The sequence below is a fragment of the Protopterus annectens genome, chromosome 13.part0 (genome assembly GCF_019279795.1).
Source record: "Protopterus annectens isolate FY-2018-M chromosome 13.part0, PAN1.0, whole genome shotgun sequence".
NCBI lineage: Eukaryota > Metazoa > Chordata > Ceratodontiformes > Protopteridae > Protopterus > Protopterus annectens.
Window position 1 is genome coordinate 801,277,360 of NC_056747.1, and position 15,512 is coordinate 801,292,871.

At 39.4% G+C, this 15,512-nt stretch overlaps 1 protein-coding gene across 1 annotated transcript in view; it reads left to right on the forward strand.

Annotated features, from left to right (window-relative positions):
- CLTC (clathrin heavy chain) overlaps positions 1–15,512 on the forward strand; it is a 2,794,584-nt gene that overhangs the window by 2,130,068 nt on the left and 649,004 nt on the right. The window contains exon 28 of the mRNA XM_044054892.1: positions 12,936–12,960. Coding sequence (XP_043910827.1) covers positions 12,936–12,960 — 25 coding nt within the window. The remainder of the gene's footprint in view (positions 1–12,935; positions 12,961–15,512) is intronic.

Here is a 15,512-nt window from a genome sequence, read left to right on the forward strand (position 1 = left end):
TTATCGTCAGGCCAGTTGCCTCTGAACAGGGTACCTCTTTTGATGAGGTACTCTTTGGGGTCTCTTCTTCCAGTTGCTGCAGGTGTCTTGGTAAGGTACATCCTGTGGGCATTTAACACCTAAATGCGCCTTGGATTGAGGGATGAGTAAAGAGTTATAGCACAATGACCTCCCCTGGATCATAGATGTGGAACCTTCATGATTAGGTGGGCTATATAAAATGTTTTTCAACCACTTTGGGCCACGCGGGTTGTCAAATGAGAAATTGCATACCAACTATGGTTCCCCACCAATTACTTCTTCTGTATCTATGGCTGGATTACCACCTATGTAGGTGGCAATTCTTCTGGCACTTTGTTTCGCCACAAGTATGATGATGACTATACACTTTTTGAGATTATCAGCTTGGAGTGCTGCATGTGGTTCTTGGCACCAGTTGTCTGTTTCATGAGGCCCTTTTGAGGATGCTTAAAGTCGGCTGGGAGAGTCGATTATGGCAGCTAGTTTGCAGTCTATCTGGCGAATCTTGGTCAGCCACAGTCCTTCTGTGTTGGCCTGTACCTCCGAGAAATATATACTGAACAAGAGAGGTCCCAGGACTGAGCCCGGTCCTCAGGGAACACCACCTCTGTAACTGGTTTGGAGTCTGACATGGCTCCAAGCAATTCTAACCATGTGGGTTCTGTCCTTGAGCCAGGGGGTTTGCAATCCATCATTCAGTGGGTATAGGGTTTATATTTAAGCTGGTGAGCTTATCTATAATGCTCCGAAAGTGGGGTATTGTATTGAAGGCTTTTATGCAGGTCCAGGTAAGGGTGACCTGTGTGAATTCACCTTCCCCTCGCCAATGGCCTTCCGGTGATCGTCGAAGAAATCAACCACAGTTTGCAGCAGGCAGGATCTGCCTCTGGAACAAAGCTGGGAATCTGCTAGGATCCAGTGTTTCAGGTAGGTCCCCAGCCATCTTTATTTATGATGTCCATGATGATCCTTTTCCATAGCTTTTGCAGACCAAGCTAGCTCAGGCTTATGGGGGCAATAGTTTCCAGGATCCAGAGGCACTGCCAGCACTTATGGAGAGGGACCACTGGTTGCTGTACGCCACTCTTTGGGCACATATCCTGTAGTAAGGCTAGGATTGAACACAGTAGTTTTATGTTTGGGCTTAGCTCTTTTTGGAAAGTTCATGTAGGATTTGAGCTCCAGGACACCATCCGTCCCATTGATGCCGTGGTGTTTTTTGCTTTGGAGAGGGCTGCTCTTACCTGGAGCATCTGCTATGTCGTAAGTAAGCAACTTCGCTGAGGATAGATATTTGCCCTTTTGGTGGGGAGGGGGAGAAGCCTTGCGCTGAACCTGTCAGCTAGGATGTTGGGTAATGCGTCCTGTGGTTCGTGTATTTTTTGTCATTTTGGACTAATTCTGAGCATATCTGGGAATTACCAATCTTAGGACCTTAACATAAATCAAAAGAACTTGTGATTATCCTTAGTGTCCCTGTGCAATTTTTTTTCTCTCTGTTTGACTAGATGTTCTTATACACGGTGTGCCCGTAGTTTTTGCTACATACTGACCTCAGTGATGCCTTCCTTTGGGATTTTGCCTCTATCATTTTAGTAGCTTCCTCCTTCTATTGGCAGTTTGTTTATGGTTAGTCCACCAGACAGTGTGACGTCCTGCCTTTGAGAGGATTGGGTCTTAAGCTTTTATAAGGGATCAAGCGATGATCCATGCATTCCTGAAGGTGTTCATAGAATGCGTTTATAGTTGATTCTCCGGTCATGGTTCAAATGTATTTTCCACAGGCCCGGGTCTTGGGCTGGACCTCCACCTCAGTTTTGAGGAGTGTGGGAATTTGTTTTTAGAGAAAGTTTCTTTTTCTACTGTGGTTTTCGCTTGGGCAGGGGCTGGGGTCAGATGTGAAAATATCCAGTGAGTATTAGTTTTTATGGTCTGATTCTACCAGTGAGTATGGGACAATAATTTAGTCCTTGGAGCATAGTGAGTCCCCAAAGAGGTGAGTGACTCAGGTCCAGTATGTTTTCCCCTTGTGGGAGTGGTAAGTAGTCAGTTCCATAGCACTTGAGTTTATGGCAAATTCTAGTGAACCTTAGGCTGAAAAGGGTGTTGGAGCTTAGAGTAATGCTCTGTAGTCTATGTTAGTAAAAGTTGAAGTCACCCAATATAATGAGTGTTTGGAGAGACCTTCATATTTTCCGGTGCCCCAGGGAAGCGCCCAGCGGGGTTCCCGGCTTCAGAGGTGTGGTTCAGCAGGAAGTTAGCAAACTGAAGGCAGTTTTAATTTCCACCGTTAGTTTGCGCTGGCGACAGTCTCTCTGATGCTTCGTGGCTTTGCTTACCAACCTGGAGGTGTGGGTATCTTTGATGAGAATATCGATACTCCCCTCCTTTTGTGGTTCGGGTCCAAGTTTTGGGGCTGAAAAGCATGGTATGAGGTATAACCTGGTAGTGCTGGGGTGCTCTCAGAGCCCCTGAACCAGGTTTCTGTTACTGGCACAGATACTCGCATGTTCTCCATGCTAAGGAGAGTTCTCGGGAGGCGCATCTTGAGGTTTTAGACTTCAGCATTGAGTAGCATTACATTCCTTAGTTTTCTTATCCCTTGTGATACCTATGGAGGTGTGGGTTTGTCTTTGAACCTTGCCTTCAAAAGCGCAAATTATAGGGGTAGTAAGAAAGCCTTTGCCACATCCTAAAGCCCAGGGGTGACAGGTAGCAAGCTGGCCCTCCTAGTTAAGCATCGTGGCTTGCTCGAGTATATTAATATCCCATTGGAGATAGGTATTGATCCCCTTTTGAATAGGACAATTACCCAGTACTCAATATACCAATTGTTGAAATTGATCATCTTGTTCTCATATTGTGGGCATCATTCTTGGTGAGGGTAAGATGCGGGCCGGGCAAGGTCAGGGCGATACCACTGGGCTACATGGCGCTCAGAGAGCTCCCTTTTATGTGGCCTCTCTTTTTCATGTAAGTCTAGGGAGGTGCAGGGTCAAGTTCCTAGTGTCAATTCACACCAAGCATGGACAATGACTGAGCCATATTTGTACTTGCCTTTGAGTGCTTGAGTGCTTGTGGCTTATGTGGCGGATCCTAGCTACTCGACAGGCTGCTCACCGTGACCCTCTCTCTCCCTTTGTTCAGCTCTCTGGTGAGCTGAATGCTGGACGTGCCTGATTTATAGCATCACCTATTACAAGTGTATCAGGGTGTGTTGTTTAGTCTTAAGTGGCTGTGACTGTTTGGCACACTGGCTTTGTGGAGATATGTAAGCTGCAATGTGGCTTTGTTTTTGGGGTAGCGGCTGCTTGGGTGTCTGCTTTGGAGTGTCTCTGCTGCTTCGTAGATCTTTATTTAGAGCCCCAGTATGTTTTCTGTAATTGGTGTGTTTGGTTTGCTGTCTGCAGGTCTATGTGAGACTGGAATTGTAGTGAGTTTGGTTTCCTTCTCCTCCTGACTGGTTATGCCAGGTACTGAGTTGAGAGAGCTTTGCTCCAGTTTGGCTATATGGTTGCATCTCTCATATGAATTAATAATACAGATACTGTTAAAAACCCCAAAGAAAACAGAGAGGCTTTCTGAAAGCGCCGTATATATACCTTACCCTTTAACCAGTTAGTCCATTATAGTAATGACTAGTACTATATCATTTAATACAAAACCTAATACATATTAAGAGCCCTATATTTAAAAAAGGTGCATTAAGTTTATACTGTCATTGAGACCAGGAAACAGTGGTATTCAGCTCTAAGTTGCCAATAAAATTTCTTCTTCTATAGCCAAATAAATTTCCTCCCTAACTCCCCATTAGCTGTATCCTTAGGCAACCCTATCAATAAAGTTAAATTGTAACAAACTGTTGTATGCTCTTATGAAGCATTACCTTTTGAAATTCTATTTCAAATGCTCTTTGATGGAGTATAAAATGTTTTGTATATATGTTTGGATGTAAAATCCTTTCTTCCTGCCTTTAGCAAATGTAAAAAATTATTTGGCAACCCCTGACAAAACTTAGACAATGTGGAGACCAAACTCCCCCTGAACTCCTTTACCAATCACCCTATGTGCATTTAATACTGTAAACTCAGTTGAGGACTGCCTACTCAGCACAACCTCCCAGCTTGTTAGAATATATGCATCTACCACATCAATTTTGTACGTATTGTTCAATTCCCCATCTGTTACATGAGGTGCTCATGTAAAAAAGTATTTTAAATTAGTGTCAACCTAAATATAAAATATGACTTTTCACCCAGCTTTTTGTATAAAATCTGAATAATTCTGGAAATAAAACCCAGTTCTTAATATAATATGTGGTTTTAAATATCCTTGCTAAACCCACCATACTTTCGTAAAACTGTAGAATATTCAAAATTGGTCAACACACACATTTCCTAGAAGAACTGAACTCAACATCACCCATGGCAAAATGGGTTTGAATTTGGAGCCCCATCTCTCAAGAACTTCTTTTAACCATGTTTACAGACCATATCAGAAGGATAACCCCTCTCATCAAACATTTTGAAATTAAATTTATTCACCTCTAATTTGTAAAGCTCATCCCTTGGCTCGAACACACACGAGCCACCTAATCATTTGACCCTCACTAAATGCTTCTTAATACAGTGGAGATGGTTACTAATGGGTAATTCTTAAAAAAGTATTTAGAATTAAGTAGGCTTCCTTTAAAATACCCCTTTGATCTTAAAACAGCTGATTAGTAAAGTCCTTAACTATAAAAATACCATCCAGGTAATCAATACTATTAACTCTGGACAAGTCCTGCCTGTAAACTTAAAAATGGACAAATCTCATTCATATAATTTAGAAATATCTCTACATCCCTGGTATTTATTTCCATTAAATAAAAACTTTGTCCAGGTAATGTAAATACAAGAACCAATATTCATTGAATTCTGAATTAAAAACATGTTTCTTTTCCCAAGAGAACATGACAGGGTTAGCAAAATGGTGCAACTTTCTATTGCTACACCTTTAACCTGTTTTAAAAATTCCCCACCAAAAGAAAAAAATTGTTTGTAAGAACAAATTCCATAAGTAGAATTACAAAATTCACCAAATCACTACTTAAGTTTGAAAGCTCACACAGGCATTGTGAAAAATTCTAATCCCTCTTGATTGGGAATAGATGTAAAGAGATCAACTACATCTATGGTTGCAAAACTACAAGTATCTGAGTAATATTCATTTTTCACTTTCTTAAGAAAGTCCCAGGAGTCCTTAAGTTTATAAGAGACAGGTACTAAAATAACTTGAGAATCCTGTCAATAAATAAACCTAAAGTATAAGTGGGACTATTATGGAGTGTGATAAGTAATCTGAACGGTGGGGTGTCGATATTTTTATGGATTTTAGGGATACTGAATACATTAGAAATAATAGGATGTTTATTCCTAAGAAAATTGTACAGGGATTTGTTAATCACCCCCTGAAATAAAGCATCCACTAACATTTTACCTACTTTCCTCTTAGTTATATTAATCTCATTCATAGAAGCTACTACATAGGCATCAGTATAATGTACAATTCTCCTACTGAACTTGTATAATCCATGCTATCCATAATGACCATTCCACCTCCTTTATCAGGTTTCATTACTCTAATATTGGGGTTCGTCCTTAGTTCTTGTAATAGTTTAGTTTCCTCTTGACTCAAGTTAAAAAAAAATGCCTGTGATGACTGTTGAAGGCTTTATGAATTTTGTGCTCACAGTTTTTCTCGTAGTTGGCTAAGAAAGGATGCAGTGGTGGGTTAAATGTACTTTTTCTCCTGAAAGTAAATCTATCATGGTTATTCTCAACTTGATTCTGGAACATAATCTTAAAGTTTAATTTTCTAGTGTATAATTTAAGTTCCAATAATAATTTAGCTATCTCACACCTACAACTCGGGACAAATTTAAGCCCTTTCTTAAATAGGGAAAAATAAGTAGGGTCAACTACTTGTGAACTATAATTGAAAATATGAAATCCCTGAAAGCTTAACATTTTAACCCCAAAAGCCTCTATAATACCTTCATCAGCTAGAACTTGATCCTGCTGTTTTTCCTCCATGGCTGTTTCTGCCCCTGGTACTGCTTCCAAACTGACTGTGGTGGCTGGCGTAAAAAAATATTGTTATGAAAATGGACTTTATTACCATTCCTTTCTGATCTCTTCAATGTTGGATGCTCATCATCAGGGGCTACCACATTGTCATCACTATTAGGATGGTTGTGGGTATTAAAGGCAGTAGTGTATCTATAAGGGCACTTATTATTCCCACCTACAACACCCCTGTCTTCCCTTTCTCTGTCAGTATGGGTTTCCATATACCATGTGAAGTAGGCCTTGGGAATAGGGTAATCTGAATGGTTATTATAATCCAAAGCATCTCGTGAAAGTTTCTTTTGTTTTCTGACCATATTCAATTTCACCTGTTCATCAATTCTTTCAAAAATAGTATTATACTGATCTCAAAACTAGAAAAAATAACATTATTGGAAATCTGCAAATTAAGCTCATTAATATTCTCAAACAACTTCTGAATGTGCTTATTGTTAATTCTAATAATAAACTGAATTAACTCAAGACCATGCCAGTCAAACACACAACAATTCTTCCAATTCTTCTTGTCCATAGAAACCCCATTCAGGAATTTAAACATACATAGTCCCTTCAGGACTCGTTTAAGTTTAATACTTTCAGCCAGGTACACATTATCGCACTGTAAAGCACATACCTTGCTCATATTCTTTTCAAAATTACATAGCTTTTCCTGAAAGTCAAAGGTTCCAGTTTGTGCTGGAGTGATGGGTGCAGAATCGTTGCAAAAAATGAACTCTCTATTAAACCCGATATCCAGACTTGTAGAAGTGCCTTCTACTGGGTTAAGCCTCTGCCCACAAGGAATTTCTTCACAGTTTACTGTATTAAGTCCATCCCTCTGCTGAACGGTCTTTTCTGTCTAACAGTATTATCCATTCCCTGGTTCATCATTGTAATTCTTTGAGAGCAAATTGCAAAGACTTCTGGGAATTGAAGTCTATCTAAGGAAGACTGAATTTGAGTAACCTGTTGTGAGAAGAGTGTTCAGGCCCAGGGTAATCTTCCAGGAGTTACTTGAGCTGAAGACTGTAGAGCTCTACAAGGTAGAAAGGAACATACTACAAGAACTCACTGAGCACTGCCACCCTCAACTCAGACCCAGATTCAACAGGGGGAACCCATCCCAGTGAAAACAAAGATATGTGTAGCCCTTAGGATACTAGCTGCAGAGACTTTCCAAAGACCAACTGGGGACATAATGTGGGTGTCATAGGCATCAACATCCAGGGTACTCCATCAGTTCCTGGACGCCATGCTACCACATGCCAGTGGGCACATATCTATTTCCCTCACTCCTGAGGTGAGGGTCAGCAATATGCAACACTTCTACTATGTAGCACACTACCTTGAGGTACTGGGAGCCATAGATTGGACTCATGTACACATCAAGGCATCACCCAGTGAGGAAGGTAGAATCTACATCAACTGCAAAGAGTACCACTCCATTAACTGCCAAGTCATGTGCAATGCCCAGGGTAGTATCATGAATGTGTGTGCTGGCAGCCCTAGCAGTTATCATGACTCCCATATCAGGCATGCATCACAGCTGTACCAGATGTTTGCTAGGGGGGGCATTCTGCATAGCCATTTATTTGGGGATGCCGGCTACACACTGCAACCGTGGATGATGACACCCATCAGTAATGCACACATCCACAGAAGGATTCCATAATGAGGCACACGCACAAACTAGGAACATCATAGAGTGTGTGTTTGGGCTTCTAAAACCATGGTTTCGGTGCCTCGATTTAAGTGTTGGAGCCCTACAGTACTCCAGCCACATATGCACATATATTCACAGTATGTGCCATACTATACAATATGATCCTGCGGAAACAGCTACAGCAGGATCAGCAAAGGGAAGGGATACACAGCCCCCCACCACTGCCTAGGTCACCACAGCCACAGTCACAGTAGGACTCGGAAGAGGAACCCCCTGATGATGTCCCTATAGGCAGACGTAGGCATGCCCAGTACACCCTGGATTTGGTTAAGAGACAAGACATAGCACTTTCATTGACAATCTAGGGTCCTTGGGACTGACCCTTTACTCCTACTCACATACATAAAGTAAAATTGTTGATGCCAGGCAACACAAACAACCTGTATCTCTCCAAGTATTGGCTGTGTACTGCTTGCATCAGACAGAGTCAGTCCTGGACTACAATTCTATCAACTGCTGCATTCGCAAGTTAAATCCCTAACCTACACACTACTTGTAAGGATTACTATAATATGGTATCATGTGTATGGATCTGCTGCATTTATACAAGGAAATATAGTGGACTAATTGGACAGAAATAACATCCACATGGGACTACAGATGCCCAGTCTAACAGTATGTGTTCCCTAATAATCAGTAGGCCTCATAGTTGAAATATTCACTACATCACTCAAGAGTGATGTTAAATAGTGGGGAGGGGGGGTCACATGATATTTGGACTACTGCCTATCCCAGCAGATCATGTGCTGGTGTTCCCCCACCCCCAACACAGCAGCGTTTCCATATAGCTGCTTTAACAGTAAGTCAGCAATGGTATATCAGCAGACCCGGCAATGTCAGGACTGCAACACACAACATGATCACACATTGTATGTCACACATAAAGCAAGAATAACAATGTACATATTTATGCAGTTGATTGTGTGATGAATAACTTTTCTCAATCTGGCAGACTGTGTGGCTCAGTGGACTAGGGAAGTTAGTGTGGGTGTTAGTGTTGATGGTTCTAATCTTGAAGTAGTCACATCTTTTGTATGTGAGGTGTTATTATGTTGGTGTTTTTAGAGACTGTCAGTCTGTGTGTGGGTGACATTATGAACCCCAGTCACAAATTAAGTACAGCAGACAGCTAGGGAATGCCATGGATATTTTAAGTGAAGTGCAGTGCTACGGAAATGGGGACAGATGTCAGGGCCTGTAACACATAAAATCCCGGACTGGAGTACAGGTAGGTGTTGCCTGAAGTCACTTTATAAGTACTAATAGTCCCACTGGACATGCCCAGACACTTAGTTAAAATGAGCATGATTCCATTGCCCCTTCATCAAAATGACCTATGTATAGATATGTCTATATATATATATATATATATATATATATATATATATATATATATATATATATATACAGACATATACATATACATATCTGTCTGTCAATATCTCTCTCCCATGAACATCTATCTCTATGCAGTCTCAAATACATATATACCAATATCTATAGCTATATGTATTTAAAAAAACAGCTGTGAGGCAGTTAACCAGTTCATAGTCACAAAATCAAATCCAAAAAGAAAAAGAAGACTGGAAACACTCTGAAACAACAAATATTTAATCCAAGTTCAAGTTCGCAAGTAAACACTTTCACCTTCAAGGCTTCTTCAGGCAAAATAAATACTATCAATTAAACAACATAACTTAAATAAATTTTAAAAAGTCACATGACTCTAATTACACCTTCTGATGCAGCATATTTAAATAAGGCTTTAAACTATAACTGTCATTAAGACCAGGTGTTGCGGTCCTGCACTAACTCTATCCTGACTCACACTACCAAAATAGGGCTGAAGCCTCATTTGTCTTTGCTGTTGTATGCTCCTATTAGCAACACGGACTTCAGACTCTGGGTAACCCCTATTTAAAAAGTCAGAGACCACAACATCCAATTGTTTGGACATCCTATCATGTACAGTATTTAGTCTAACTACTCGTTGCATCTGATTTTTTATTATATTTCTAAACATAAATGGAGGGTGCATACTATTACGATGCAAGTAACTATTACACTTAACCTACTTTCTATATAGTTCTGTATACACTGTACCCTGCTCATCCTTCTTTAATTTTACATCAAGGAACGTAATCTGTTCCTTAGATATATCATTTCTGAATCTTAGAAAAGTAGAAGTTCCATTAACATATCATATAAACTGTTTAAATTCATCTCAATTACCTTCCCACACAACAAAAAGATCATCGACAGATCTTTTATAAAAATTAATGCACTTCTTAAAAGGATTAGTCAAAGACAACACATGTTTCTTCCCACATGTACATGACAATATTCGCATTGGTATTTGCAGCTGCTGTTCCCATTGCTACTCCTCTTTCTTGATAATACAGACGAGTGTCAAAAATAAAAATATTTGATGTTAAAACCATTTTTAGTAGGTCACACAATAGTCTGATCTTCTCAGTATCATAGTCTGAAAACCTCTCCAAGAATATTCTGACACATTCAACACCATATATGTGAGGTATTGATGTAAACAATGAATCAACATCCATTGTCACCATATGGGAACTAATAGGAAGTTGTCCACTTGACCATTTGTATAACTGCTTTAAAAAGGTGTTGGTGTCTTTTAAAATAGTTTCTCTTTTCTCTAATACAGGTCTTAAATTTTTCTCTAGAAACTTAGACAGGGGTTCTGTAACCCACCCACGAGCAGACACAATCAGCCTCATGGGTGAGTTAGTCTGATCTTTGTTCAGCTTAGGTATCCCATAAATAACAGGTATTTTTGGATTTTCTGCAAGCAAATAGTCAAAGTTCTATCATCAAGCTTACCACTATCATGGAAAACATTCAATGCTTCCTTTAATTTGAGACATAAGCGATTACTTTCACTCCTTGTAATGTTACTATATTCATCCCCTTGCAACATAAGCTTCATTTTTTCCATATTAAAAGCTTTACTCATTACAGCAATGCCTCCCCCTTTATCTGCATTTTTTTTATTACAAGGTCTGAATTATTTACCAAAGAGTGAATAGCATCACTCTCTTCCTTTGCTAAATTGCAAAATGTCGGTACATTATTCTTCATATATAAATTATATATGTCTTGTTCTGCCATCTTTTCAAAAACTTGCAAGTGGACATTATTAAATGGCACAAAGGTACTACTTCATCTTAAACCATTAGCTACATAATAACCAGCATCAGCAATGGGAAAACTGTTTTCAAACATAAATTAAGTATAAAACATTTAACCTCAGTCAATGTTTCTGAAATGTCTGATACTGCAGATGATACAAATGACAAGCCTTTGTTAAGCACAGATGGCTCTGCCTGTGTAAGTACATGTCAGGATAAGTTAAATACCATATTTACTTGGTTAATTGGTTCCTCATAAAGGGACACCTGCTGGAATCCTCATTCATCACTCTGCTTGCTAGACTCTGCATCTTTGTTCTTGGATTCAGCATGGGTAGGGGTTGATTAAGGAGAAGCGGAAAATCCACTGGATCCAAATCGTTCATGCATACAGCATCCATGCACGCTGGTATATCTCGCTTCAATCCACCTCCCTGTGATGGTGTCTTTATCATCTACCCAACTGGTGAGTTAAACTCATCCCTATCCACAACAGCTTCTCCTGCAGCTGTAAATGTTGACACAGAAGCCATGACATCAACTGGTAACTCGTCTTTAGCAAGCCACCCTGTTACACCCCTCTGGAAACCAATTCTGGTGTTAGGTATCCCTTCTTCTTACAGCACTAGTGCCACTTCTGGCATTATTTCCACTGTTAACCGACTATTAATAGACAAGCTAGCAGAAAATTCTCCTCATTCAGTTTGTTGTAGCAAGGGAGGTTCTTGCAACAGGGGTGGTTCTACATCATTCAAATGCACATGCTGATTGGTCTCTACTCTCTCCTTCGGCCAAACAAGGATATTCCCCTTTTCAAAGTCTACGAGATCTCTTTACAACTTTTTCTTCTTGCCAGCAGCCAATTTCTTCTCAAAAGCTGCTAGCCTGCTGAAAGATTCACTTAAAAAGCATGCCATACTCAGTAAAATCACCACATGACACTAAATTATTATAAAGATCTTCAGCTTTGGAGCAGCATCCTTGTTCCATAGGCAAAAAATAAGCGTTCATGAGTTCCATGTAGTTAAATGAGAAGCTTAAGTTTATCAGTTGCCATCTCCGTAATAAATCAGGGTATTTATCCCTGTAAGATGGCATTTTTAATATACGGAGGCCCCTTGGCATGACCTTATACTTCAAATAGGCTTCAAACAAAAGCTGTTGCCATTGTAAATGTTTATAAGCCATCAAAGTATGCTCAAAAAGTTACAAAGAGATCTCTAGACTTTGAAAAGGGGAATGTCTTTGGTCAAAGTAGAGAGTAGAGACCAATTAGCATATGCGTTTGAACAATGTAGAACCGCCCCTATGGCAAGAACCGCCCTTGCTACAGCAAACTGAACGAGGAGAATTTTCTGCTAGCTCATCTGCTAATAGTCGGTTAACAGTGGAAATAATGCCAGAAGTGGCACTAGCGCCAGAAGAAGAAGGGATACCTAACACCGGAATTGGTTTGCAGAGTGGTGTAACAGGGCAGCTTGCTACAGACGAGTTACCGGTTGACGTCATGGGTTCTGTATCAACATTTATAGCTGCAGGAGAATCCGTTGCAGATAGGGATGAGTTTAACTCACCAGCTGGGTGGATGACAAAGACACCATCACAGGGAGGAGGATTGAAGCAAGATATACCAGCATGCGTGGATGCTGTATGCATGAACGCTTTGGATCCAGTGGATTTTCCACTTCTCCTCAATCAACCCCTGCCCATGCCTAATCCAAGAATGAAGATGCAGAGTCTAGCGAGCAGAGTGATGAATGAGGATTCCTGCAGGTGTCCCTTTATGAGGAACCAATTAACCAAGTAAATATGGTATTTAACTTATCCTCACATGCACTTACACAAGCAGAGCTATCTGTGCTTAACAAAGACTTGTCATTTGTATCATCTGCAGTATCAGACATTTCAGAAACATTGACTGAGGTTAAATATTTTATATGTAACTTATGTTTGAAAACATGTTTTTCCAATGCTGATGCTGGTTATTATGTAGCTAATGGTTCAAGACGAAGTACTACCTTTGTGCCATTTAATAATGTCCACTTGCAAGTTTTTGAAAAGATGGTAGAACAAGACATATATAATTTATATATAAAGAATAATGTACCCACATTTTACAAATTAAATAAGGAAGAGAATGCTGCTATTTACTCTTTGATAAATAATTCAGACCTTGTAATAAAAAATGCAGATAAAGGGTGAGGCATTGCTGTAATGAGTAAAGATTTTTATATGGAAAAAATTAAGCTTATGTTGCAAGGGGATGAATATAGTAACATTACAAGGGAGAATTGGAAAAGTAATCGCTATGTTTCAAATTAAAAGGAAGCATTGAATGTTTTCCATGATAGTGGTAAGCTTGATGATAAAGAACATCACTGTGATCTTCATTTGTATAAAATCCAAAAATACCTGTTATTTATGGGATACCTAAGCTGCACAAAGATCAGACTAACCCACCCATGAGACCGTTTGTGTCTGCTCGTGGGTGGGTTACAGAACCCCTGTCTAAGTTTCTAGAGAAAAATTTAAGACTTGTATTAGAGAAAAGAGAAACTATTTTAAAAGACACCAACACCTTTTTAAAACAGTTATACGAATGGTCAAGTGGATAACTTCCTATTATTAGTTCCCATATGGCAGACAATGGATGTTGATTCATTGTTTACATCAATACCTCACATATATATGGTGTTGAATGTGTCAGAATATTCTTGGAGAGGTTTTTCAGACTATGATACTGAGAAGATCAGACTATTGTGTGACACCTAATAAAATTGTTTTAACATCAAATATTTTATTTGTTGACACTTTCGTCTGTATTATCAAGAAAGAGGAGTAGCAATGGGCAACTACTGGCAGCTAAATACCAATGTAATATTGCATCGTACATGTGGGAAGAAAGATGTGTTACATCTTTGACTAATCCTTTGAAGTGCATTAATTTATAATAGATTTGTCGATGATCTTTTTGTTGTGTGGGAAGGTAATCGAGATGAATTTGAACAGTTTATATTATGTTAATGGAACTACTACTTTTCTAAGATTCAGACATGATGTATCTAAGGAACAGATTACGTTCCTTGATGTAAAATTAAAGAAGGATGAGCAGGGTACAGTGTATACAGAACTATACAGAAAGGAGGTTAAGTGTAACAGTTACTTGCATCGTAATAGCATGCACCCTCCATTTATGTTTAGAAATATAATAAAAAATCAGATGCAACGGATAGTTAGACTAAATACTGTACATGATAGGATGTCCGAACAATTGGATGTTGTGGTCTGTGACTTTTTAAATAGGGGTTACCCAGAATCTGAAATCCATGTTTCTAATAGGAGCATACAACAGCAAAGATTAAGCAGAGGGCTTCAGCCCTATTTTGGTAGTGTGAGACAGGATAGAGTTAGTGCAGGACCGCAAGTAAATAATATAAGGTATATAAGCTACTTACACCTATAACAGGAACACTGAAGCAGTAAAAATATTATTAGGCAACATTATGGACAATTTTAAGGGATGTTCCGGCATTAAAGGAAATAGTAGGGTATCCACCAGCTTTTGGGTACAAAAGGAAGAACACTTTGAAACAGATGTTATGTTATAAGGAGCAACCCAATGAATTTTTTAAGGTATGAAATTTGAAACAAACTACATTCAAATGTGGGAATTGTGTTTACTGCAAGCATATGTTCACAGAGAATTCTGAGATTCCAAAATGGTGGACGCCTGGTGAACTGCATCTAAACTGAGCTCCCTACTGAATTTAATCTTATCTTAGATTTATACCTCTCAGAGCTTCGGGACGTCCATTGGATTAAAGGAATTCTTTTCAGCATCAAAACCCAAACTATTCAATATTATCAGCTGTTAAGTAGAGGCCAAATTAATCAACTATATCTCTTCTACCTTACCTTAAAGTTTTACACTGTCTGTGATCTATAAGGCCTAACCTTGCTGCTGCACTCTGAAGACCACATGGCTAGGCAGCTAAAACCTTCAATTGACTCTACTACAATGGAGATACAGACCACAAAAGCTAAATCTTCGGCAATTTTTTCACCAGAAAAGGAGAACCTTTCAAAGGCAAAAACCAACAAACAACAGATGGAACTTAACAAAATTCCACTCAGCACTAGTGAGGATACTGGCTTTCACATGGATGAATTAAAACAGGCCTTTACAACCCCTTGCATGCAGCTATACAAAACTTTTCTTTCGAACAGCTCTCAACCATTGATAAATCTGTCACTCAGATTTGCCCAGAAAGAGTGGGCACCGCTTCTGAACAAAAAACACAGTCAAATGAGATTTTAAATCAAACTCTCACTGAAGATCTCTAGTGCCAAATCAACAGCTTTATCAGATTTACAAATGAAAATAACAGATTTAGAGGCAAGAAGTCGGAGAAACAATATATTAATCAGAGGTATTCCGGAGAGCTATGACAACCAAAACTTAATCACTACTGCCCATTGGGAGAGCTACTTAATTCACCC